The 24520-nt window shown below is 36.9% G+C and overlaps 1 protein-coding gene across 1 annotated transcript; it reads right to left on the bottom strand.

Moving 5' to 3' along the window:
• Positions 1-1266: 1266 nt before the first annotated feature.
• On the bottom strand, positions 1267-14566 carry LOC127866421 (meteorin-like protein). The gene is made up of 6 exons (XM_052406932.1): positions 14224-14566; positions 5861-6270; positions 5674-5730; positions 3895-5461; positions 3027-3105; positions 1267-2707 (listed from the first exon to the last, which is right to left on the bottom strand). The coding sequence occupies exons 1-4, from the start codon at positions 14307-14309 to the stop codon at positions 5154-5156; spliced, it is 861 nt and encodes a 286-aa protein (XP_052262892.1). The 5' UTR covers positions 14310-14566; the 3' UTR covers positions 1267-2707; positions 3027-3105; positions 3895-5153.
• Between the last annotated feature and the right edge of the window lie 9954 nt (positions 14567-24520).

A 24520-nucleotide genomic window follows, 5' to 3' on the forward strand; every position in this document is an offset into this window, starting at 1 on the left:
GTCCCAGATTAGCCTGTACAGTCGGCACAGGCTAATCAGGGACGACACTTTCCGCCCAAATTGGTTTTTGCTAAAAAGAGACTTCATTAAAACGAAAAATAACATGAAAGCGGAAAGTGTCGTCCCTGATTAGCCTGTGCGGATTGCACAGGCTAATCTGGGACGACACTTTACGCACATTCATTATGTCCAGTTTCCCAGAACGCGTCTCCTTTATACTTTGAGTGTGATTTATGTTATTGCGCGTATATACTTTGTATTGTTCTTGGGAATTGACAAGCAGAGAAGTAACGATACCAATGTCAATATTTATCCTGCAGTGTGATGTCCAAAAGTACAGTCTATGAGCCAAATGTTATCGTCAATCAAATATCGTTTTGAAAGTGGTTATTAAAGACACATTGTGTGCAAATTGCCAATTCAACCGTTATCAATAGCCCGTACCAACTATGAATTGAAAACCGGTTGATGATTTCCAATTTGGGACTGAACAAGATGTCGTGTCGAGGCCGATCAAACGAACAGCGAACCTTCTTATACGTGCACGCACAGAGGATATTTGAAAGAGAAAAAATACAGCTTGAATGTTGAATATATTAGAAAATAATAACATGGTATTGAGAGTGACTTGAGCTAATAGCCATAAAGCCCTGTGATCAAAGATATCTCCACATTTAAAAACCGTGACGCAGAAATTGTAACTGCTTTTTCTAATGATTGAAGGTGAATACATGGTCTCTGTTCGAGTGTTCCCGTGATTATTCATCCTTGACATTATCTGGCTTAAAATCTACGAAATACTGAGCATAATGAATACAGCTATATTATTCAGATTTTGTGATTTCTTGTTTTATTTTTACAGCGCGCGTGGTGGTTACCTAAACACGCTAATTTAACTCTAATGTAGATTTGTTTCGCTAAAGAAAGGCTTTTATGTCAAATCGATTGACACTTTCGTCATTGAAGTTAAAAACGGTATCATGTACATAAAAAGCAATTTCTTCAGACGTTTTAAAATTAATTGCATTGAAACGCGGCTTGTTAAATATTGAACATAGTAAGTATGTATGAACATATTATGGAGGTGGTTCGGTGCAAGCAGACTATTCACTATCTTGCATTATTTAGCGGGATTTCACCTTTCAAGTTGTTAAATCGCATGAAAAACCGTCCTCAAACATACGGAGGCTATATAACACAGTTTTGCTTACAGCGCGTCATACATTATAAATCACTGCAGGTTGCATACAGTACACTTCAATCGGATCAGGCTTGTCAAGTTTATTTTCCATAACAAATCAAAGACATAAATCCAGAAAGCTCGAGTATATATATATATATATATATATATATGTTATTTTGCATGGCCATGCAACGTCATCTTATCCCAAAGGTCGACCCACATAATAAATTAATACATAAAAATAACATGGCTTAATGGTAATTTATATTAATTCTATATTTAAATACTGCTACAACAATATATTTTAGTCCTGTACGAAATTTTTACTTTAGGAGCAGTATTAATATCATGCTTAACCCATTTATGCCTAGTGGACTCTCCCATCCTTCTAAATTGGATCAATTTATTCCAAAAGTAAAAGATAACTTGTATATTTATTTCTATATTTAGAATATGTCTTACAGAAATTCCTTTAAGCAAAAAGCGCAGACCCTGATGAGACGCCGCGTCATGCGACGTCTCATATAGGTCTACGCTGCTTGCCAAGGCCCTTTTTTCTAGACGCTAGGCATAAATGGGTTAACAATATCATCCGTACATTTGCAATAAGAAACATATAACTTGTAACATGTTTTACACTATATGAGCTTTAACACTGGTACAGATACATGTACCATAAACTCCATTGTAAAAAATTAACTGATACTGTTGTATTAACATCCATTAAACTTGATGACATGTTTATTAATATATTCGCTTAAAACCGGATGGGTACCACTAAGTCTTACTTTTTATGACACAATTATCATGACATTATTGTTCACGATCAGTTCACATCGCGATAAAAACTATACATTGACTGCTGAATCAAGATATATATATATATATATATATATATATATATATATATATATATATATATATATATATTTCATTACAAAGTGAGGGTTGGTATATGCGTTCTTTATAAATCTCTTATTGATTTAACTTTTTTCAACTGACTTAATAAAATGTAAATTCCTCCGATTATTTCAATATACTTAATACATGTGTACATGTGCCATGATTATATTTCGACTACGTGATAAATGCAAAATACTTATTTTCATGCATACTATTTGAGCAACGACATGCAAAAGTTGTTCTTATGTTACATGTATTCGCAATGGAGCAGTCTGATCAAGAACTACGCTACCTAAAGTCACACAAGGTTTCGTGGTCTCATTAGCTATAAAGGTTCCCCTAACCAGACTTCGCAATTACACACGCTGATCTGGAGCTACGCTGACTGGAAGACCCATTTTCGCATGACGCAGCTCATACAAAAACAAAGCTCGCAAATACTCTTAGTATTTGTCCACATGAGTACGAACTAGTTAAAAATGACTTCTGTCATAGCCACTCTTCTTACAGGCATCTTGCTGGAGAGGAACTGGGTAGAGCTACTTTATTGCAGACATCTGGTGGCTAAAGTACATTTGATCTCGTATGAATATTCAACGCGCCCTAGCCACGAACAGTGTTCTGAAAGGTAAAAAGACATTCATTGTACATACACGTGTGGAAAATAAGAAAAACTAAACGAATGGACATCTCGCCAATTTCATTCTTATTTAAATTTTATGTAAGGAATCAAGTGGTGTCATTCAAAGACAAGACAAGACACTTTCATTTATTCAATAAACGCACACTTATATTTCGCAATACATGTAACTAAGCACCATTACAATCACAATACGATTAGAACGAGCTCGTTTTCTGGCATTGTCGATAACTGCAGAGTAATTGAAATTATACTTATTCTGAAATCTAAGAACATGGTGCAATAAATGTATGAGCCTACCTTTCGACGGCGCGTTTTGCCCGTGAGTAATCCACGTTATGACTGTTTGAATTGTAACTCTGTGACTCACTCCGCTTCTCTGAAACACAATGATCACATTTATTAATGCTGCGAATTACCCTGAAAGATACGTATGTACAATCTTCGCAGATGTTCATCTTTATTGCTAAAGATGGGCGGATCTTGAGCCAAATGTTCATGGTTGTGACATAATTATGACATAATTATGGGAATCGGTTTGGCTAAGGAGTCATGCGGATTATGGCATTCCGATATGCTAATGGGGCAATGTACGTTGCATACTGAATTTAAACTAAAAATGGTAACGATCATTTATTCTTATACGTAAATACTCGAATATTCGATTTACAAGTTCTCGGATGCAAATGTCATAACTTAACAAAAAAATCGGCGACACCATCCTGTATGCTTATAAAGAAAACAGTAATAACACGCGTCAACAATTCATTTTCTTATACAGTGCAATCGCCAGGGCAAACATTTAATGCGACTTTGTAGTTGTACCAACGTCTGATTCAATGAAGAATACAAATTATTTTCTTTAAAATAAATCGACTATTTGAATTTCGGTATCGAATATTGGGCCAGTTTTCGAATATTCGTTCCAATCCCTTATAAAAATTGTAAATATGACTTCAACTAAATACATATGGATTGATAAAACAGAGGAAATCTATTCGTAGTGATACATGTACAGCAATTCGTAATGTATACCGGTTTTATAATAGACATTTAAATAAATGTGTATTTTATACTATTTGTATGTATGCCATTAATCCAGTTTCAGGTAGAACCCCAAAAAGTATGAGCCGGAATAACAAAGAGAGGAAATAGAATAGACATTTACCTAAGTACTGCTGTATATTAATTATTTAGAAGTACGCAGGTCTGAAGTTCTTAGACGTGTTGTGGGTGGACTTTTAGTGCGCCGACATTTTGTAGTCCACAGGCTTGTAGTGTGCATGCATGTAGTGCACATCCTTGTTGTGCGCAGGATTTGTAGTCCACAGACTTGTAGTGTGCATGCATGTAGTTCACATTCTTGTTGTGCGCAGGCTTTGTAGTCCACAAGCTTGTAGTGTGCAGGCATGTAGTGCATATTCTTGTTAAGCGCAGGCTTTGTAGTCCACAGACTTGTAGTGGGCATGCATGTAGTGCACATTCTTGTTGTGCGCAGGCTTTGTAGTCCTGTAGTCCGCAGGCATGTAGTGTGCAGGCATGTAGTGCACATCCTTGTTTTGCGCAGACTTTGTAGTCCACAAGCTTGTAGTGTGCATGCATGTAGTGCACATTCTTGTTGTGCGCAGGCTTTGTCGTCCACATACTTGTAGTGGGCATGCATGTAGTGCATATTATTGTTGTACGCAGGCTTTGTAGTTCAAAGGCTGGTAGTGTGCATGTATGTAGTGCACATCCTTGTTGTGCGCAGGCTTTGTAGTCCACATACTTGTATTGTGCAGGCATGTAGTGCACATTCTTGTTGTGCGCAGGCTGTGTAGTCCACAGACTTGTAGTTTGCAGGCATGTAGTGCATATTCTTGTTGTGCGCAGGCTTTGTAGTCCACAGACTTGTAGTGTGCATGCATATAGTGCATATTCTTGTTGTGCGCAGGCTTTGTAGTCCACAAGCTTGTAGTGTGCATGCATGTAGTGCACATTCTTGTTGGGCGCAGGATTTGTAGTCCGCAGGCTTGTAGTGTGCAGGCATGCAGTGCACATTCTTGTTGTGCGCAGGATTTGTAGTCCACAGGCTTGTAGTGTGCAGGCATTTTCTGCGCAGGCATGTTGCTTTTAGGTCTTTATTGCACATGCGTGAATATGCACAGGCTTGCAGTACACAGGCTGGTAAAGTTCAGGCGTGTAGAGCGAAGACTTTGTCGTGCACATGCTTGTAATTCTCTTGCTTGTATTGCGCAGACTTGTTGCGTGCAGGCTTGTAGATGCGAAGGCGTGTTATGCGAAGGCTTGTCGTGAATAGTCTTGTAAGATGCTGAGGCCACACTGCTTGGCTCTGTATCTGTGAATCTGCTATCTCGTCCTGCTCTCTCGCCTTGCTGAGGTAGATGACGAGTCAACAGCGCCTCGTCAGGCGCTCATAAGTGGCGCTCAGTCGCGCGTACACTGCATCCTTCCGGTCCGCTCCGCCTCGCTGACTATCTGCTCCCACTCTTCCAGATACGGCGCGCAACCCATCCGGAGCTCCCCAAGGCGTTCCCTTCCGGTCAGTAAAAAGACGCCGTTGCCCTTCGCGACACCGCATTTCCGGGGCGCCGTAATAGTTCCCTGCAACTCATTGGCGTCTCTGCGCATACGTGAAAAGTGGGAGCCAGTCTGACGAATGATCTGGGATACGGCGACATCGATATGTGTTTTTTCATTGAAGTGATGGACGTCCTGCATTCGACCAACCACAACTGGAACATTGAACACGAAAACATTTATATAACGTATAAAATCCGTACAATCACGACAGTCATATTTACTTAAAGAATTATTTAAAACTAAAACAAAATGCACATTTTGAATTCTATATGACTGTATGTATTAATTTAATTCAGACGAGCAGATTTTACAAATATACTATAAATGTACCCACATGACAGCCATTGGTTAGCTGGCTACTCACCGAAGTCGCTGGCACAGTAGGCCGTCAGAAGCTCCTCCTCGCTGCACGGGCGGCATTCTGAAACACGGGCACGTGCATGATAAATGAGATAGCATGTGCACCGGAAGCACCAAACTACTAACTTGAACTATGTATGCGTAAGTACCATTTCATTGTTTTAATGTGTGTGGAATATTTATGTCCTCACCTTCCATAAAATCTGTTTGGTCAAGAGGTTTGCGCTCTGATATGTCATATTGGAAGGAAACTATTTGGGTGCCCAGAAGAGAACCCATTTCCGGTTCAATAAACAGGACTATATCCGTGTCCGTCGTCAAACAAATTTCTTGACTGCGCCCTTTTCCTGTGTATACTGTCCGCAAGTTGTGGTCGTTCATCACGTGTCTCGATCGGTCAGTTGGCGACTTGGAATTGGCGCTAGGGGCCACTTCCTGTGAGATCTTAATCCTCACGTCGCTTGTGTCTACGACGAAGCACGTGGTGGCGAATGGCGTTTTTGTTTGGCTGACCACGATTCTCAGCGCACCTGTTGGGTTGTACCACTTGACGAAGCCACTTTTGCACGTGAGAGCTGCCACGTGAACACCTACGCCTCCACTGAAAGAAAACAACCGATTATATTAAATATTATAACGTAAAAACATTCAAACGGGTATGTCTCTCGTGTATCTTAAAAACTTATTAATTTCAGAAATTTGACACACTGTTTCTTTTGTGTTTTAAATGCAACTTACACTTTATTGCCCAGGTGTTTCGGCCACGTTCAACGTAACAAGTAAACCTTGCAAAATCACAAACACATTTAATGATGAGGAATATGAAACACTTGAGTGCTGGATTAAACAACCACAGTGAACCCGATGTAGCGCACTGCTCACGTTTCACGCGCATCTAGTTCTGCGTTTTATGTATAGCTGTCTTTAATAAGCAAATTAACCAGAAAAACGAACTCAGTTTAAATTACTAGGTTATGAAATTGCTTTTCGAAGATGATGGAATATGGTTTCGGTTTTAATATCTAGTTTTGAAACCACAACAGTTACACGAGTGTTTGCAAGCTCGAAAGCTCTAATTACAATTTTGAAGATAGCCGGGGTTTATACACTTTGCAAAACAAGAAGGGATTTAAACGCACCTGTCCTTGCATGCTAACTGTATATCTAATCAAACAAGTTTTGAATTAAACACACTATCGCTTAAGCAGACATCTACTTGAGGCATACAGTGATGAAGATTGTTTGAATAGCCCCAAAGATCATCACAAGGCAGACGCGTGATTAAAACGCTTGAGAGAGCATTTAGACATTAAAATTTATTGTCGCAAACCGTTCAAGTGTCGTGTCAAGAATGATGTCGTGTGGCGCAGGATATTTTATTGCACAAAAAGATCCTCTATATGAAGTCATTATCGTTGTTTTTTACACTTTCATCGTGCTGTAATGTATTATATCATTAAAATGAGACCGTTTGAAAGTAAAGCTATTCCTAAGCGTTTTGTACAACATATGCTCGTTAAAATGCGATTAACAGGTAAGGACGGATATTTGGACAGACGATATGGCGTTTGCAGTCGCCATTCTGATCGGCACGTGCAAGCTTACGCTGAGACGCATAGAGTTGCGACCAAGATACGAAAGAATAGATGTTGGCAAGGTGGGTTCTTGAGTAAACAGACTAGATCGATTTGATATGCACGCGGCACAGACACTATCAACGTGCATTCTCTCGGACAGGGCCACACACCGTCGTCTAATGCTTGATAGGTCGGCATGCAGTTTGAGGTTATTATCTTAGTTTTATTACACAATATTTTACCGATAACAATTTAATTTCGAGAGTCACTACAACAAGTTGGTGAATCCTTTCAAAAGGGCCATTGAATGTTGTCTTTCATCTGAAGTTACGAGATAAGTACCATTACGTTAATGGTACAGCGGACTGCGTGGTATTTTATCAGATTGGAGATACAATGCAAACATATAACGCATCGAGTCAGGTTTATTAACAAAATAAAAAAAGACTTCTGTACTATGATTAGAAAATTTTAAACCTAGCTTATCAAAGTAAACGGCTGAAGCGACCCTACTTTAAAGGTATAAATTTATAATCAATTAAATGAAAAAGAGGGGCGCATAGCGACACACGATAGTTTCAAAGCATATTTACGTATCTATTTGGTCATCTATATCAATACTTTCAGCATATGCTTCACTATACATTAAAAGTTTTTAAAACGTGCTTGCTTCTTCAGCATGTTTGAAGACAGAAACTAAATTAATAACACAAATATGTCTGTAATTTAAAGCGCATTTACCTACGACTTCAAGGTTACCTTCACGTATCACAAGTGTCCTGTATCGTATCATGGGTCGTTGATACTATATCTCGAGCATGCCTAACTATAAGTTCAATACATGTCTGTCACACTATACATTAGAACGGTCCATCAGCATTTGACGGTTCGTGCATAAGTGTAGCCCTCTTGGGTAATTAAATAAAAATACCGATTAGACGCCGTGCACGAAGTAGTAAGTTCTTTGAAGACGTATCTGAAAACGTCTTGTACTTCAGAGCTCTCGTCTGCCTTAGAAACTTAAAACGACAGACTTTGTACCTACCTCTTAACCAATTAGACATTACCTAACCATAACAAATCTGGCAAACGCGTCTCTAGTTCTACAGCGTTAATTTGAAAAAGTCTTAATGAAGATTACATCTCCTTACAATCAATTTACAAAAACATCGAGTTGAGCACAAGAGCATCTGCAAATGTATCATAATCGTCTACTAATGTAACACCGGGTACGGTCTGATTCGGGTCTTCAATCGGATCCGCTGCACACGTGAGGATTTTTTTTTTTTAAAGAATACATATATTGTGCAGATTTTTGTTCGGCAAATTTAAGCTTGCTCTGTCAGAAACAGGCTTCTGTCGTTATCTCAATAAGTACACACTAACGTACTTTGTATTTATATTGCCATGTACATCTCGCAGCTTATATTACGTCGCGAACGTCGCGACAATAGGACACTAGCGTCTCTACCAACGTAAAAATGCACGCGCTTTGCACCGGGTTCGTATTACGAATGCGAAGGAGGAAAAAATTGACAAGCGGACGCATAAGTTTATGTATTTGTACTGGAGGGTCGTTTTACTTGATTGCCTTATTTAATTAAACTGCACCGGAATGAAAGCATCAATGTTACACATCCGGGATTAAATGAAAATTACTAAATGGTTCACATGTCTGAAGTTTCAAATTACGGAAACTAAGGTTTATTTAAATTGAAGATAATTGTCCGTTAACTCTTAAATCCCGAGTCGTTCATCAAATGCTGCTGCAACTAGACAAACCGTTGAATAATTTATTTCCCACCTAATTGTCCAGATTACATTGTAATACGTTTCTCTCCTGGATTTCTTGTCACGCGCATGGTGTTGTTAACGTATATGCGCGATCGCGATTGCATAAAACAATACGTTGAGTACAACGATTTAGTATTGCCAAACCTAATAGTTTGACTAAAGCTTAATCAATAAGAAATTTTATTGACAACGCCCAAAGTTCCCCTAAAACACCGTATGAATATAAAGAAAATAGCACGTGATTTTAATGGGCCGCAGCAAGACACGAAAAACAACTGTATTCTAAGTAAGTACAGTGTATTTGTATTTATATGACTTCAATAATAATATTGGTAAATTCAATTCCGTATGTTCATGAGACTCGCTCTGGAAAAAATCACTTAATGCATTTGCATAAAATGTCGCCCAAGATAAGTCGGTAACCTGACACTTTCCGTCTTTATTGATTTTTCGTTTAAAGGAAGTCTTTTCATAGCGAAAATCCTGTTTTGATGGACAGTATCTTTCATGTAAAAAAATATATTATGCTCTTTGAAATGGGTGTCATTAATTTTACTTAAATACCGGTCTTGCAGCGGTATTTTAATGCTGATCTCACTTAAGCAAAGTTCATCGTCTTGACATATTGCAGTTGTGACATCAAAGTGGGAAAGAACAGGAAACTACCGGTTATGGTTTCACACTGCAGAATGACCTATTAACCCATTTATGCCTAGTGGACCCTCCCATCCTTCTAAATTGGATCAATTTATTTCCAAAATAAGGGATGTCTAGTATATGTATTTCTTTATTTAGATTTTTTTACAGAAATTCCTTTCAGCAAACAGCGCAGACCCTGATGAGACGTCGCATGATGCGGCGTCTTATCTGGGTCTGCGCTGTTTGCCAAGGCCTTTTTCTAAATGCTAGGCAGAATGACTGATTAAACAACGAAATACCCAAAATGTACGCCCATCCTACATGGCATAATACATAAACGGCGATTACCACGGCATATTATTGAGATATCGGGTGTAATGTTGCATGTAAGTTATGTATCATTTTAGTAGTGTCATCCGCTATATGGCACAATATCATCTGTGCGCGTTCATGGTAAAGTCACCGGATGCTTCAAGGGCGGTGTCATATTTTGTGGTAAGGCATAAAAAACTTGTTTTGATATATGTCTCGGACGCAGTTTGTTATCATTTCTTGTTTCTTAAGAACACGTTCCGACAACTTAATATTTAACGGTGTTGGTATACATACATGTATGTGTATCTGATTGTGAACAATTGTAATCATTCTACTAAATGAATGAAAGGCTTGTTGATTTATTCTTGATTTATGCATTCACAATTCACTGTTCAAGCATATTTACGGTAATGAAAGTTCAAAGAGATCATATCGATCCATTAAGTAAAACTGAACATTACCGCAAGTAACAATCTTGATTTATATTAAGCGCGCGAGTTTGCGCTGTATAAGCTTGATTCGGAATTCGAATGCATGTACGTATTGCTCCAACAAAAAAAACATCTTTAGTGTTTGTGCCATTGATGAAGCAAATGCCATACATAGACACATAGTTTTATTGCCTATTAAGATAAGCTCATTCTAGATAGGGTTTGTAATGAACGAAATCGCGTTTGCAGACCCAACCTCTCGTAATGTTCAAGACCTGTTTAAAAGAGATATTACAAAGTAGTTCCGATCTATGGTAACGGATCACGTCTCGGTCATAGTCTTACAAGTACATGTGTGTCGATAGGAAACGGCGGAAAATTGGCGGCCTGCTATACTGCGAGTACCTGTTCTCTGGTTTGTGCTGCGCTTTCGCGCTGATTCTTTAGTTGTCGATGTTGGGACGTTTTGGCGGGAAGGAGAGTGTTGGTGCAGGCAGAAGTGATTTCACACGGAAATGACACTCAAGTGGAAAATGTGTGGAATCTCTGATAGATCCAACGGCGCTAATGAAAAGTCATTAACGTCGACATTATACATTTTAGATTTGGAAAAAGATAACGACACTTATACGGGAATAATGACGTTATCATTTTGATGCGCATATTTTAAATTGTGATAGTATTACCGGTAATGAGGGGTGTAATGAAATATGTATACTGCCATAATCGAGTTTTGCTTTTTTTAATTTAAATTTGCGCAACCGTTGCTACTGCAGCCCCGCAAACATACTATATATCAATAAGTATCGTTGTTGTGAAGGCAATAATTATGTGCCTGTTTTTAAGTTGAAGGAGTGTGTTTACTTTTACTATAAATCCGGTTTATTTTCTTTACCAAGAAGTCAACAGTTGCGAAACAGATATTAATGATAAATCCCTCTGGGCAAAGAAAACTGTGGTCTGCGGTTGAGTTGTCAGCATGTTTTCATTTGCATTTAAAACGCGAATAGGAATATGAAAAGTTCAAAACGTATAAAAACATATAATTAATTTCAAACACGTAGGAGGCGGCAGGCAAGCAATAACAAGCCGCTTGTGTCAATAAGAAGCAGACGACAAGCGCTCGAGGGAGGCACGCTTACTGTCGCTGTTTTGAATAAATTTCAGTTAATTTACATAATATTATTCAAGACCACATTAAGTATATTATTAATTTCATGTATTTTGGTTTCTCTTCGCTTTCCTTTAACTGTAAATTCGTTTGTGCTCTAATAATTTCAAAATTCATACTTATCGACGAATAAATCATGATGAAAAATGTATTTTACAAATAATTTGTCTCGAGGCGAAATTTGTTGAATAGCATTACCAATCACTTAAAATATTATGCGAGCACATAAAAAGTAAATACCGGTATGTACTGAATATTAAAATTTAATGACGAATTATTATTACACATAAGCGGTGATCGCAAGGCGGTGATGATGATGATGATAATGATGTTGTTGTTTTTGTTGTTGATGATGATGATGATGATGATGATGATGATGATGATGATGATGATGATGATGATGGTGGTGGTGGTGGTGGTGGTGGTGGTGGTGGTGGTGGTGGTGGTGGTGGTGGTGATGATGATGATGATGATGATGATGATGATGATGATGATGATGATGATGATGATGATGATGATGATGATGACGCCAACGATGATGATGATAATGAGGAGGAGGAGAAGGGGGAGGAGGAATAGTATGGGCGGCTGTTTGTGTCCGTCGCAAAATTGTACACGTATACTGCAAACTATACATATACTGTATACATATAACATGAAATATCTGAACTTAGCCAAAGATTCGGGTGCTGCTCAAAAAGGTGCAGGAGACAGTTTTAAAACACGAATTCGTCATTTAATGTTGTCGATAATAACTAGTTGAAGTCATTATGTAACAACTTTTTTCTTAGACGGTCGTAAGATTTTCACTCAAGCGATGCCAAATAAAAGGCAGATAACATCTTGTTGGATGGAAAATGGATAATAATTTGTCGTTAAAAGCATGTCGGGTATAAATGAAATATTCAAATAACAAAAGAGGTATGTTATGAAAGCGCAATACACGTAGTAATATAGACGATAATTACTGTTTTTAGGGCTTATCCATTTACATACCCAAATAAAAGGCTGTCTCGCTATTAAGTACGTAGCCTCATGAACAGGCAGTGTTGATATATGTCTTTCTATTAAGCACGATACAATTGAACTACCAAACGTTATAATCCTCATATAGACGCGAATTTCTAATTGCGCTTCAAGATGATAATAAAACCATTTTATTCTACAATTAACAATGTGGTTTTGTATCTCTTTTTTGTGTACTGAATAACTTTAAACAACAAAGGATACTAAATAAGTTCTCTTTTTCTTTAAAAGGTTGTTTTTAATAAAATAACACTGCTTTACATGAGAATATTCTGAAGTGTATTACATCATGAATATACGAAAACCCGAGATGTATTTTTAGACATATCACATCGTTTGAATTTATAAACGCAAATTCGCATTTTTATTAGAAAATGAAAATAAACTGGTGATAAAAGGCCAGAAAATAAGCTAAAGGAATTGACCAACACCACGTTTTTTTTGCAAACGATAATCAACAGTGTCTGTCATTTCGGCTCATTTTTTTCCATGCCATAAATACATACAAGGGGTAAATACACTTTAACTTAGCACCATACCAAACTTTTCACTCGTCGACTTTAGTTCTATTGCATGAGAACTGGAGGCAAATCCTAAACAAAGTGTCAAACAACTTGCCAGTGAGGTTGGCAGACTATAAACAATGTTTGTGCGTGTGCATTTAGACTATGAAAACGACCAAACATTTCTATTTATAAACAGTGCACAAAGCGTCGTGTTTATTTTACGGATTGATGATAAATTTGACGTATGTTTTGGCGATATAAACGTCGACAAAATATATTTTATTATTTCCCTTCATAAATCAATGCCACCCCCGAAAAAGCGCGTAGACTCATCAGAGTGTGGGCTGAGTATTCATTAAATTGCCAACGATACTAATTTACAATAAGATTATGAGGTAGCATAACTACCAATTAATAATTAGTATCATCTGGAAGACGCATTTAATTGTATGCAAGATGTTGTGATTAATGAACGCACATCGAATCTTAAAATAAGACGGTAAAATTTAGATTCCAAAAATTGTCATATTTGCATGATCAGTATGCATCGTGATGGAGTGAGATGGAATATTGACACCAATACATTTTAGAACCGCGTGGCATATTATTTCGTACATCTGTCATAATGGGACTAACAACAAACAACGTCTTTTACAAAAATATATCATTTTCCTGGACTGCACGAAAAGACATTAAAATTGCGGTAAATTCTGTTTAGTGCGTAGGTTCTCATAATTTGCACGTGCAATTGAAGCGCGGTGTTATATACGTACTTTTAACATAATAATTATATCTGTCGTCTTGCGATGAGCACGCGGCGTTTAACAGACGACATAATATGACATGATTTTTTTTATTTGGCATAAAACATAGATGGTTGAAATATTCACTAATAAAAATTTGGTATGCTGTGTCTGCAATGCGAGACTGTTTCTTTATATATTTATCTTTAATGTTTTTATTTAAATAGACGTAATTGATTTTAATATTTTTAAATACATCTTAGTATATAATGTAAGTTTTTGAGACATTATTGAACAACGTATAACCATATCTTTTAAATTGCCTATATACAGTTATGGTTGTTATACTAACCTTATATTGCAATCACATGAGTCACACTGCGATGAAAAGGTAACCATCATCAGCAAAAATCCACACACATATAACAGGTTTTCCATATTTGCTTAGTTATGATTTCAATGACTTCGATATATATTTAATATAAAGCTATAGTTTAATTTATCTAATCCGTACTGAAATCTGCTTGCTCTGCGTTGGCTATTTGCTCATCGTGTAAATGCCCACTTCACAAATTCATTTTTACCATATCGTTTATCATATCAGAAATTGTATCTTTACTCCTCTACAGCTTGTCTTAAAACTTCATAAACTTCAAAATGTAATCTTGAGCCGGTATCGCTTCGCTTCGCATTCAGTGGTTCGTGTGATTTACTACTTTCTTGTTGTCTCGAGCAGTTTTATTGGATCGATGGGCGTTATCGTTTGTAGTGTCGGCCAATCAGAATTACGGACAGTAACACGCTCCGCTACATTTGGATACCTTTTACAAACTTTGACAAAACCTTGCGAACATTTTAATAGAAAATGTATTACGCTGTTCGTGTCACAATGGTAACCGGCCTCGCACTCCTAAGGATAGAAATTAAATATTCAGCCACCTTCAGCTAAAATTAGATAACGCTTCATTGAAAGAATAAACATAAAACGGGTCGTTTTGAATAACAATCTTTTTCAATCTGTTTTACGAGTCACCGTTTCTCCTTCTTCTAAAATTACATGTGAAGTAAGGTAGTAAAAAGGAGCTGTCCACATGCCTTCGGGAAATCTAGATTACTCCGATAGATATAAAGGGTTCTCGAAGATCGTAAATCTCGTATTTATTTGGGAAATAATGAGTTCTTTAGGCAGATTGTTGAGATATCAATTCGATTAACAAGCTCCCAAACGTTGACCAATTTCAGCGAAGTCAAGCTAACCTTCTTGTAAGGTCATGAGATGACCGCTTGATCAGATAGGCTATTGTAATCAATGGCCTGATAAGTAATATGGGATCTTGCGGTGTTCTTAATTTAAATTAAATACGAAATATATCATAGAAACATGATAGGGGCATGATATGGGCATAGTATGAACATAATAGGAACATCAGAGGAACATCATAGGAACATCATAGGAACATCATAGGAACATCATTCCAATGTTTTCTCACTCTTATATTCATATTCATGAGATAAAATATCTTCTGCTCAAGCTAATTACACTTCTATATAACGACATTTTTTATATTTACACGTTATTGTTATATACTATGAAGATTTAACAAGAAAGCAGATGACGTTCTTTTGGTTCCCTATTGCGCAACGCAAATCGGTTTGCCCTTTCCACTCAGAAGCAAAGTGAAAATGGCTATATGCAAACAGCATAAAACCAGAGCAGGATAAGGGTAACTCGCAGTCTGTTAATGTTTTGTTACTCTGTTTGCTGCGCATCGGTATTTTAGGGTTTGAAATGAAGCCTTTAACTTGGATCTAATTCTTATATTTCATTAGATTTACTAATGAGCAACTCGCATGTATAAGTGCGAGTCTGATTTGTAAAGGGTTAAAAGTCATAGTCCGTCATAGTCCGTGGTAACACTCTGGTGTCCAAGAGGATATGCAAATTGGGCCTATACGAAACACGCCTGACGATGGACGTTGCTAAATAGGGGAAAGAGGACTGTATTGGCAGGGTAAAAGGGTATCGTAAACTTTAGCTTAGCTGTCATACAGAAGAATGTTATCCGAGCCACCGAGGGTCACTCGGGACCGCAGTATCCCCAGATAAGATTTCAGCGCATTTATCACGGCGTTCAAATTGTTGTGAGACACCAAAGCCCTACTAATGTATTCCGCTCGGACACGAACGCACATTGTTCGGACATTAATAATTTTGAAAGCGCTTTATCATGGAATAGATATTGTGAACGGTTCACCGTTTCATATTTAAATCTAACACGGTCAACAGTGAATGCTTATTATTAATTTGTTAGCACGCCTTTCGTGTTTGTTGACTTTTCATAAGGGACGGTCGCGCAAATGAATTGTTAAGATACAAGAGTGCTTTCAATGAGATATTGTATGATTTCAAATGCGGACCTACACAAGTATGTGCGGACTATGCCAGATCAAACTATTTGAAACACTCCATAAATAACTAGGAACATTAATTTAATGGTCCATTTAGGGAAACATTTCAGCACACAACGTCAATTTTATTGCTAAAATTGCTTTTAATTTACGCTACGTTAATGTTTTTGCACCGATTGTATTTTATATAAAGTGTTATAAACTGCTTTTTATGAAAAATAAAAATCATCGAATGCTAGATGTCTTACATAATAATGCGAGAATGGTATGTCTAATTAACATTCATGAGCTCATATTTTATATTTCTTTTATAGATATCTATCTATAGATTAATTCTACCTCAGAAACATTTGCATGAATGTTGCTTGATAAAATTCTTAATTATAATAGTGGGATTTTTTATGGGGTTTCAAAGGATCCACGTTAAAGTTCCGCAGCTTATTGAAGGGTTTTCACAATAAACCCTACAGATAAATTCTGAAATCACCCGTTATTCACATTTTGTCACGTTCCATATATCTTGATATTGTTTGTTGTAATTTTCTAGCCTATTTTCGACCACCGTGGTTGAAGGGTTCGTTGCCACGAGCGACGGTGTGTCGTAGATATAGGATCAACGCCCTCGTATGTTTTTCGGTTAGTCAAGGGTTTGTATCAATAGCTACTTTGTACTCGACGATGTATAGTTTGGTTTTATTGATAACAATGTTGTTAATATAATATAATTTTTATTATATCATTCATATTCTACAACTTAATGTAGTTGCTTTATGCTTAACTTCGTTTCGAAAAAGTATCTTGCAGAATACATATGTGCCTGAATGTGTTTTTGAGCCACGTTCTAAGAAAATCGGTCTTAAGGCATGTGCGTTAAGTGTCGTCCCTGATTAGCCTTTGCAGTCCGCATACGCTAATCAGGGACGACACTTTTCGGTGAAATGGATGTATTCGTTTAAAGGAAGATTGAACGAAAATCCGGTCTTGGTGGAAAGTGTCGTCCCTTTTTAGCCTCCGCCGATAGGACTGTTTATCTGGGACAACACTTTACGCACATGCATTAATCCCAGTTTTCCTAAAACGAGGCTCATATGTGTATTAATCTGTATTCTGTATACGTATTGACTGTGTGTCAATTATATATTGTTTAAACCACATAAGCATATAATAGTCAATGGCATAAAACTAACGTGCGCATATTTGTAAGTTTCTGTCATTAAAAAAGTGTGTGTTTTTTCAATTGCAACATTGTCGTCGTTGAAAGCTGCGTGTATACGTTATTTTATAAAACAGATGATGAGTAAAACTATCAAATAAATTAAGTTGGAAAAACATCAATACGCCGCAAATTGATGTCGTTTGCAAAACAGTATATCACAAGATCTTTCGCACGCGCCACTGTGTTTAATAATCAAGACGATCGTTGTCTTGCATAATGGAAAACATGTTTAAAAATGACAAGCCCTAAAAAAACACCGGTATATGTGCATTAATCTTCGTCGTACGGCTGTTCAATTTCATAAGTACTATAAATAATAATAATACAGTTTCATACATATTTATGCTGTGTTATGTAGACGAAGTCGTGAACTGAAACGTGAATCGGTTTTTGCAAAGTAATGCGATGGCAGGTGTTCGTATGTATATTTTATTAGCAGAGCGTTTAAATACTTCTGTTAAAATACGTATGTATGCGTTAGCATGCATAAATGTTTTACAAACTCCTGTGCACCACATAGCAGCAATGAGCTGAACATGCATGTAATACTTCTTTTCTTATCCTATATTTTGATAAAATTGTAAGTAAGAGTTAATAATTTGCGAGAAAAAGGAGATCTTTCACGGCTATTGCAAGTGTGAGATGGGGAAATGTTTATTTTTTCTTAATATGTATTGCAAAACAATTGAACCACCGTGCATCATTTATGATAATTAAAAACCTTTTATATGTTTTCAAAATTTTGCAATCTATTTCATACAAAAATAGGAGTAAATCTATGATCTCACGTGTGTGAAAAAGAGCAGATTTTTTTCTTAAAACAAAACTGCGCTTAACCCATTTTTGCCTAGCGTCTAGAAAAAAGGCCTTAGCAAACAGCGTAGACCCAGATGAGACGCTGCATATTGCGGCGTCTCGTCTGGGTCTGCGCTGTTTGCTTAAAGAAATTTCTGTAAGAAATATTCTAAATATAGAAATAAATATACTAGCATCCATAATTTTGGAGATAAATTGATTAATTTTAGAAGGATGGGAGAGTCCACTAGGCTTAAATGGGTTTATATTGTAGTTGAGTGATCCACGAGCGAATTCTCAAGTCAATCATTGTCAAGTGCGATTAAAACACCTCAAACACATAAACTGTCGACTTTGGTAAATGTTTGCGCTCAATGTAGGAATGTTTGTAATGTTGATATGTTCTCACGAAGGCCAAACTAATGTTCTGTAATTAACAAATTTGCCAATTGTTTTTCACACAAAACGCCTGTAATCAAGCTGTCTATAGGGTGTTTGTTTCTGCTGAACACCCGTGCTCGATACTCTCGCGCACTGCCTAAATGAAATCTCGCACTATTGCGTGTTCCCAGGCGTATCCTAAGTTATTTGACTGGTATCCCATACATTTTTGTAACGGCTCTACATAGGTTGTTTTTTTAAATAAATACATTCTGTTATCTAAAAATATTTCAGATAAGCTACATTTGATAACTTTTGTTCGTGTTGTACAAATAATTCTCGAGTAATTCATACAATTTGTCTTACTTAAATTGTATTGCAATTTATTATTAACGTTATTTTTTTTTGTTGTAAGATGTCCTTAAAAACAAAGACATGACTATGATAACGTAACGTTGGTGTAAATATTCCCCAAAATATTAAGTTTATTAAAATACAGTAGATGAAGCTAGTAGATCTGTTTTCGTTGTTTGGCGCACGGCCTAGAATAACGTTTTCCAACTGTCCACACATACATTAAATATGTTTTAATATACCTTCTTTATTTGTGTCATTATTATATTGTAAATAAAGTAAAACTAACATAAGAATCTCATATACGTTTCCGTGGTAAAATAATGCCTTGTTCATATAAAAAAACTACAAAAACAGATGTGCACTATTATTATCTGTACAAGTAAACAATTGCCGCGGCCAGTCTAAAACCACAAACTTTAACATTGTATATTTTCTCAATCAGCAATATATTATATCCTCACCATATGGTCGCAAGTTTTGCCTTATTGAACATTATGGCAAGTGTGGGATCAGAGGTCTAGGACGCCGCGATACCCGCAATCCAACCTTTTTGAGAGTGTTTCGTACTTCAAGGCGAAATTACAGCGCAACGCTCATTTGAGACGCATTCACTTTGTTTGCTATTGTGAATACTTCTACCGTGTAAGGCAAATTACCCCAAAGAGGTGTAACGAAAATAAACGGAGAAATTCGATACGTGTTACTTTTGCACTAATTGGTCGTGGAACAAAACAATAAGAACATTAAACGTAACGCTGGCCGATCACACGGGAGTTTTGCGCTTCATGACATAAACCATTTGTACGTCAGGTTGTTTCCCAAACTAGTTCGTCTATAAGATTCATTTGGTAAATAAGTAGCTTGTTTTCATTTGTTAATTGTTTGTTTCCTACCAAAGACTTCTTACAAGACATGGTATTCGCTTTGAACAACTTTTCTTATATAAATTAAAATTATATTAACATTAAATGGATTTTTTTAAATATTATTATCAAAGTTACATAAATTACATGTTTAATTAATATGCAAGAGACTTACACAAGCCTATTTGTACAATGGCTCTACCTCATGTGTTATCTTAAATTAGTGAACTTACATTACATATATTTTTAACGTTTAAAGCCAGCAAATTCGGCTTCTGCATTCCTAATTATTAAAAAGACGCAAAGGTAGCCAACCCATTTTAAACGTATAGCTAGGTGGTCGATGCTCTCTGAATGCTTTGACACGCCGACACTTTCGATAATAATACGTAACGAAAAGTAAGTTGCGACGTGAAATGCGACACAAGACCAACTAATGCCAACTTTGATTCGTAGATAAACACAAATCGAAATGCGACCCCTTTCCCCAATTTCAAAAATTTCAAAAGAGGAATTAAGTTTCGCAAATTGTTATAATAATCACGGCAAATGAGCTGATATGGCTCGTTGCTGGAACTGAACCCGAGTATAAATGAAGATAGCAATCAAAATATTTTAAAGCAAAGACGTTTTTAATTTAGATTTTGTTATGGTACCAGTGTGACGGCAGCTACGGGCGCGTGAGTTGATATCGGAGACAACATGAATCACGTGGAATATAGAGTGGTTTCATACTTGGCGATTGGGTCATAGTTGTTTGTTGGATGAAATAGATAGCATTTATATTTGAGCATCGCTCTTGGAAAACGCAATTCATGTGCGTTAAGTGTCTTCCAAGACTAACCTTTGCAGTCCGCTGTTATGACACTTTTTAGTGTAAAGGATTTTTTCTCTAGACCGCTATTTTGGGCAAATTTGGGTCATTTTTTTTAACAGTACCATAATGGTCCACACACTTCAAAATATCACAAAACGACGTCTGAATAGACAATCACTCTCATTAAATAAATGGGAGTTTTATAAATAAAATACGTATATGCTTATCCGTCTAAAAGCCCTCTTACACCGGAAAAGACACTGATCTCGCCTGAAACGCAGTGAGTCATTTATGTGCATGTTATTTGTCGGCTGCTATCTTAATCTTCTCTCGCGCTGACAATCATTGTCGCAGCCGAACTATCGTCGCAATCTCAACATTTTGATACCGTGAACTAATCGGCATCGGGAATGGAGGACTGAAAGACAAACGCCGTGCGAACACATTAGCGGTGGGTCAGCAAATTCAATGGTTTTTGTCTTTGAGTTGCTTGTTGTCATTCTTTGCTAGACCGTCATTAGATAAACTGTTAAAGAGAAGCATCCATTGTGCACAGGGTATCGTCTTACGAACTCGACGCACGCGGAAATGTTCGTAAGGTTAACGACAAATGTTTGACAATGTACAGCAATTGACAGAAATTCAACTATACCATAACTATTACATGACTATTTGGTCTTTAACCTCACAGAGGTGTGCATGCTGCTTGTTAAATTTAATCTTTGTAAAACCACGAAAATGACATCTTATTTGAAAACTGAAATTATGGCAAAATGTCCCAACAATATCTTCTACATTTTCGTGTTACCATCATTGGAGACGGCCGGAGCGCCATCACCATATTCGGAGACTGCTCGCACGCCATACAATGATACGTTAAATATGTTTAACTATCAACACCTCAAACGTAGGCATATTTAATTGCCCTTTGCAATAAAGATATACATGTAGTTAGTTTCCTTCCCAACTTATCACTGCTGTAATCGAAACAACACGTCAGGTCGACACCCTGTCAACACCCTAGTCTCATAACACCAAATATATGGCCGCGAGTATAACATTGGGCCTTTAACCCATTTATGCCTAGTGGACTCTCCCATCCTTCTAAATTGGATCAATTTATTTCCAAAATTAAAGTTGTCTAGTATATTTATTTCTATGATTATACTATTTTTTTACAGAAATTCCTTTAAGCAAACAGCGTCATGCGGCGTCTCATCTGGGTCTACGCAGTTTGCAAAGGCCTTTTTTTCTAGACGCTAGGCATAAATGGGTTAATTAGCCACTGTGTGTGGTTTTTGAGCTTAAAATGATGAATTTATTTGGGTATGTTTAGTTTAGCATAACAGTCTTAAACGAATGCGTTTGTCAAGGGCTTGAAACAAGGTAAAAAGCAATTACCCACACGTGCAATGACTTGGTCCATTGGCGACCAGTGAATAAAACGCCCCGGCTACTCCCATCCCATAGATAATGATGATACATGCACACGACTGTCGAAATTTAATGAACTTTGTGGAATGCTTGGTCGCACTTCACTCGCAAAACTCGCGTCTCACATGGTGGGGAATGCTTTAAAAACAAACATTGGCATGTGTTTTAAATAGACTATATGTTTTCACGGACTAGGATCCAGCTGTGAGTCGAACCGGTCAGTGAGTGACCATAATGCACTGTCCGTGGGTCGCCAATTGGTCATGCAGCGGTGAGGATATAAATCAAAGAAAATGTGCGGTATATAAAACAGCAGAACTGTTTCTCAAAGGATCAAGTTTCAGCGGTGTTTGGGAAATTCAAACTAAAGTAGTTGATTTGCAATAATCGCGGACAGCTCAACTGGTTAAAATATATTAGCGCTGACGTTATTGATCTGTTTGGCATGTACTATTTTTCAGTTTATGTCGGAACTTGTGCACGCGAACATGAGAGACCGAGTTTGACACGCCCTGGAATGAGCAGTGGTCATCAAAGTAACCTAATTGGATATGCCATTAAATTCTGAGTTAAGCCCATAAATTAACGTCGATTGAAGAATCCGTCAAGAAATATTTAAACTAAAGCAAAAATAAAACACGTATACAAATCATAATCAAGCACGTTTATTAATCATTACTTCCACTGAACAGTATTTTTTAATTGCATGGAAATGAAATCCCATATTAAAACAGTTTCGCACTAATGATGATCAGAGACCCAAACAAACACTTTTATTGGCGAATACAATCAGTACATACTAATCAGACGTAATAACTTAATAAATACTTAGATTTAATAGCATGTGGATCGAGTGAAATTGCTGTAATTTAGTTAACTTATGGAGAATATTCTTAACATATTCGATGTGATGTTAATATTTGGAATCTAAGCATTTTAAAATATATTGGAAATTAAATTCAGTATTACGTATGATGTATAAACATTAAAGCATTCCTTTCCAAAATAAATACAAACATCAACGACAAACTCTAGCATACAGTACATATAATCATATAATCATATGACGATATTGGTGGCATTCAATGATAGAAATCACCTGTAAAAAAAAGCACAAAAGCACTCCGCTCAATGAAAACAGGGTTTAATGTATGTACGTCATGTGTCGTCCAAGATTTGCCATTGCAGTCCGCACGGGCTTATCAGCGACGAAACTTTCCGCCTAGACTTGATTTTTATTTTGAAGAGATTTCCTTTTAACCGAAAAAAATCCATAAAAGCGGAAAGTATCTGTGCGGACTGCACAGGCTAATCTCGAACGATACTTTACGCACATGCAATAAGCCCCGTTTTCACGGATCGAGGCTTTCATGTTATTTGTCGACAAAGATTAACATCCAGCAAAAAAGTAACGGCACTGGTTCATATTAATTAAATAGGTCTACTTGCGAAAATGATAAACTTCGATAGTAATTATATGCGGTTTTCATAGGCTGAATGAATTTTAACATGATACTCAGTCTAATGAAACCTTTTTCAAAAAGCGTTGGCATAATTCTGATTAACTATTAAATAATGATAAAGTGTTATTCACTATCAATATCATGACTGTGACACATAACAGTTCATCGCCTCTCTCGGAAGTCTATAGAAACCACGTGAGCGTTGTTCTGGGAAATTTAGCGAATATAGACTAAATACATGTTCGTTAAAATGTTATCCCAGATTAGCATGTGCAGTCCATACAGGCTGACCAGGGACAACACATTTCGGCTTCAATGGATGTTCGTTAAGAATATGTATCTTTTCTACGGATTATTTTTTAAAAAGTGGAAAGCGTTCGTCCCTGATAAGCCAGGACAGACTGCACATGTTATCTGAAACGACACATGTATTAAGCCCATTTTTCCCTGAACGGAGCCCCTATCGACCAGTCTCTATCATTAAACCACGCGGTGATAATCGAAGGGCAGACATGACGCGGCGGTAAGCCTATTTAAACGGAAATTAAAAGCTGGTTCAAAGGGATTTGTTTAATTTATATAAATATGGTTTATAAATCACTCGAGTCGATGTTGGCTAAAAGTTTCTGTAAAAAAGAAACACAATAAATCGTTCTACGTTAAACTATGTGCGCGAATTCGTGTAGGATATATTTAAGGAGATTTGCTCAAATGTCGCTAAAGCCATATTACTAAAAGTGTGTGTACCTTTGAGGCAAATGACTTTTATCCTTTCTCATGTGAATCTAGGGATGCATGAAGAAAGCTCTCAAATGTAAGACGCCGAAATATTTTGTTCGATATGTAACCACACCGAACATCAAAATACCACTTTGACTTTTACATACATGGCTTACAAATATGACAGGATTGCG

The sequence above is a fragment of the Dreissena polymorpha genome, chromosome 2 (assembly GCF_020536995.1).
Source record: "Dreissena polymorpha isolate Duluth1 chromosome 2, UMN_Dpol_1.0, whole genome shotgun sequence".
NCBI lineage: Eukaryota > Metazoa > Mollusca > Bivalvia > Myida > Dreissenidae > Dreissena > Dreissena polymorpha.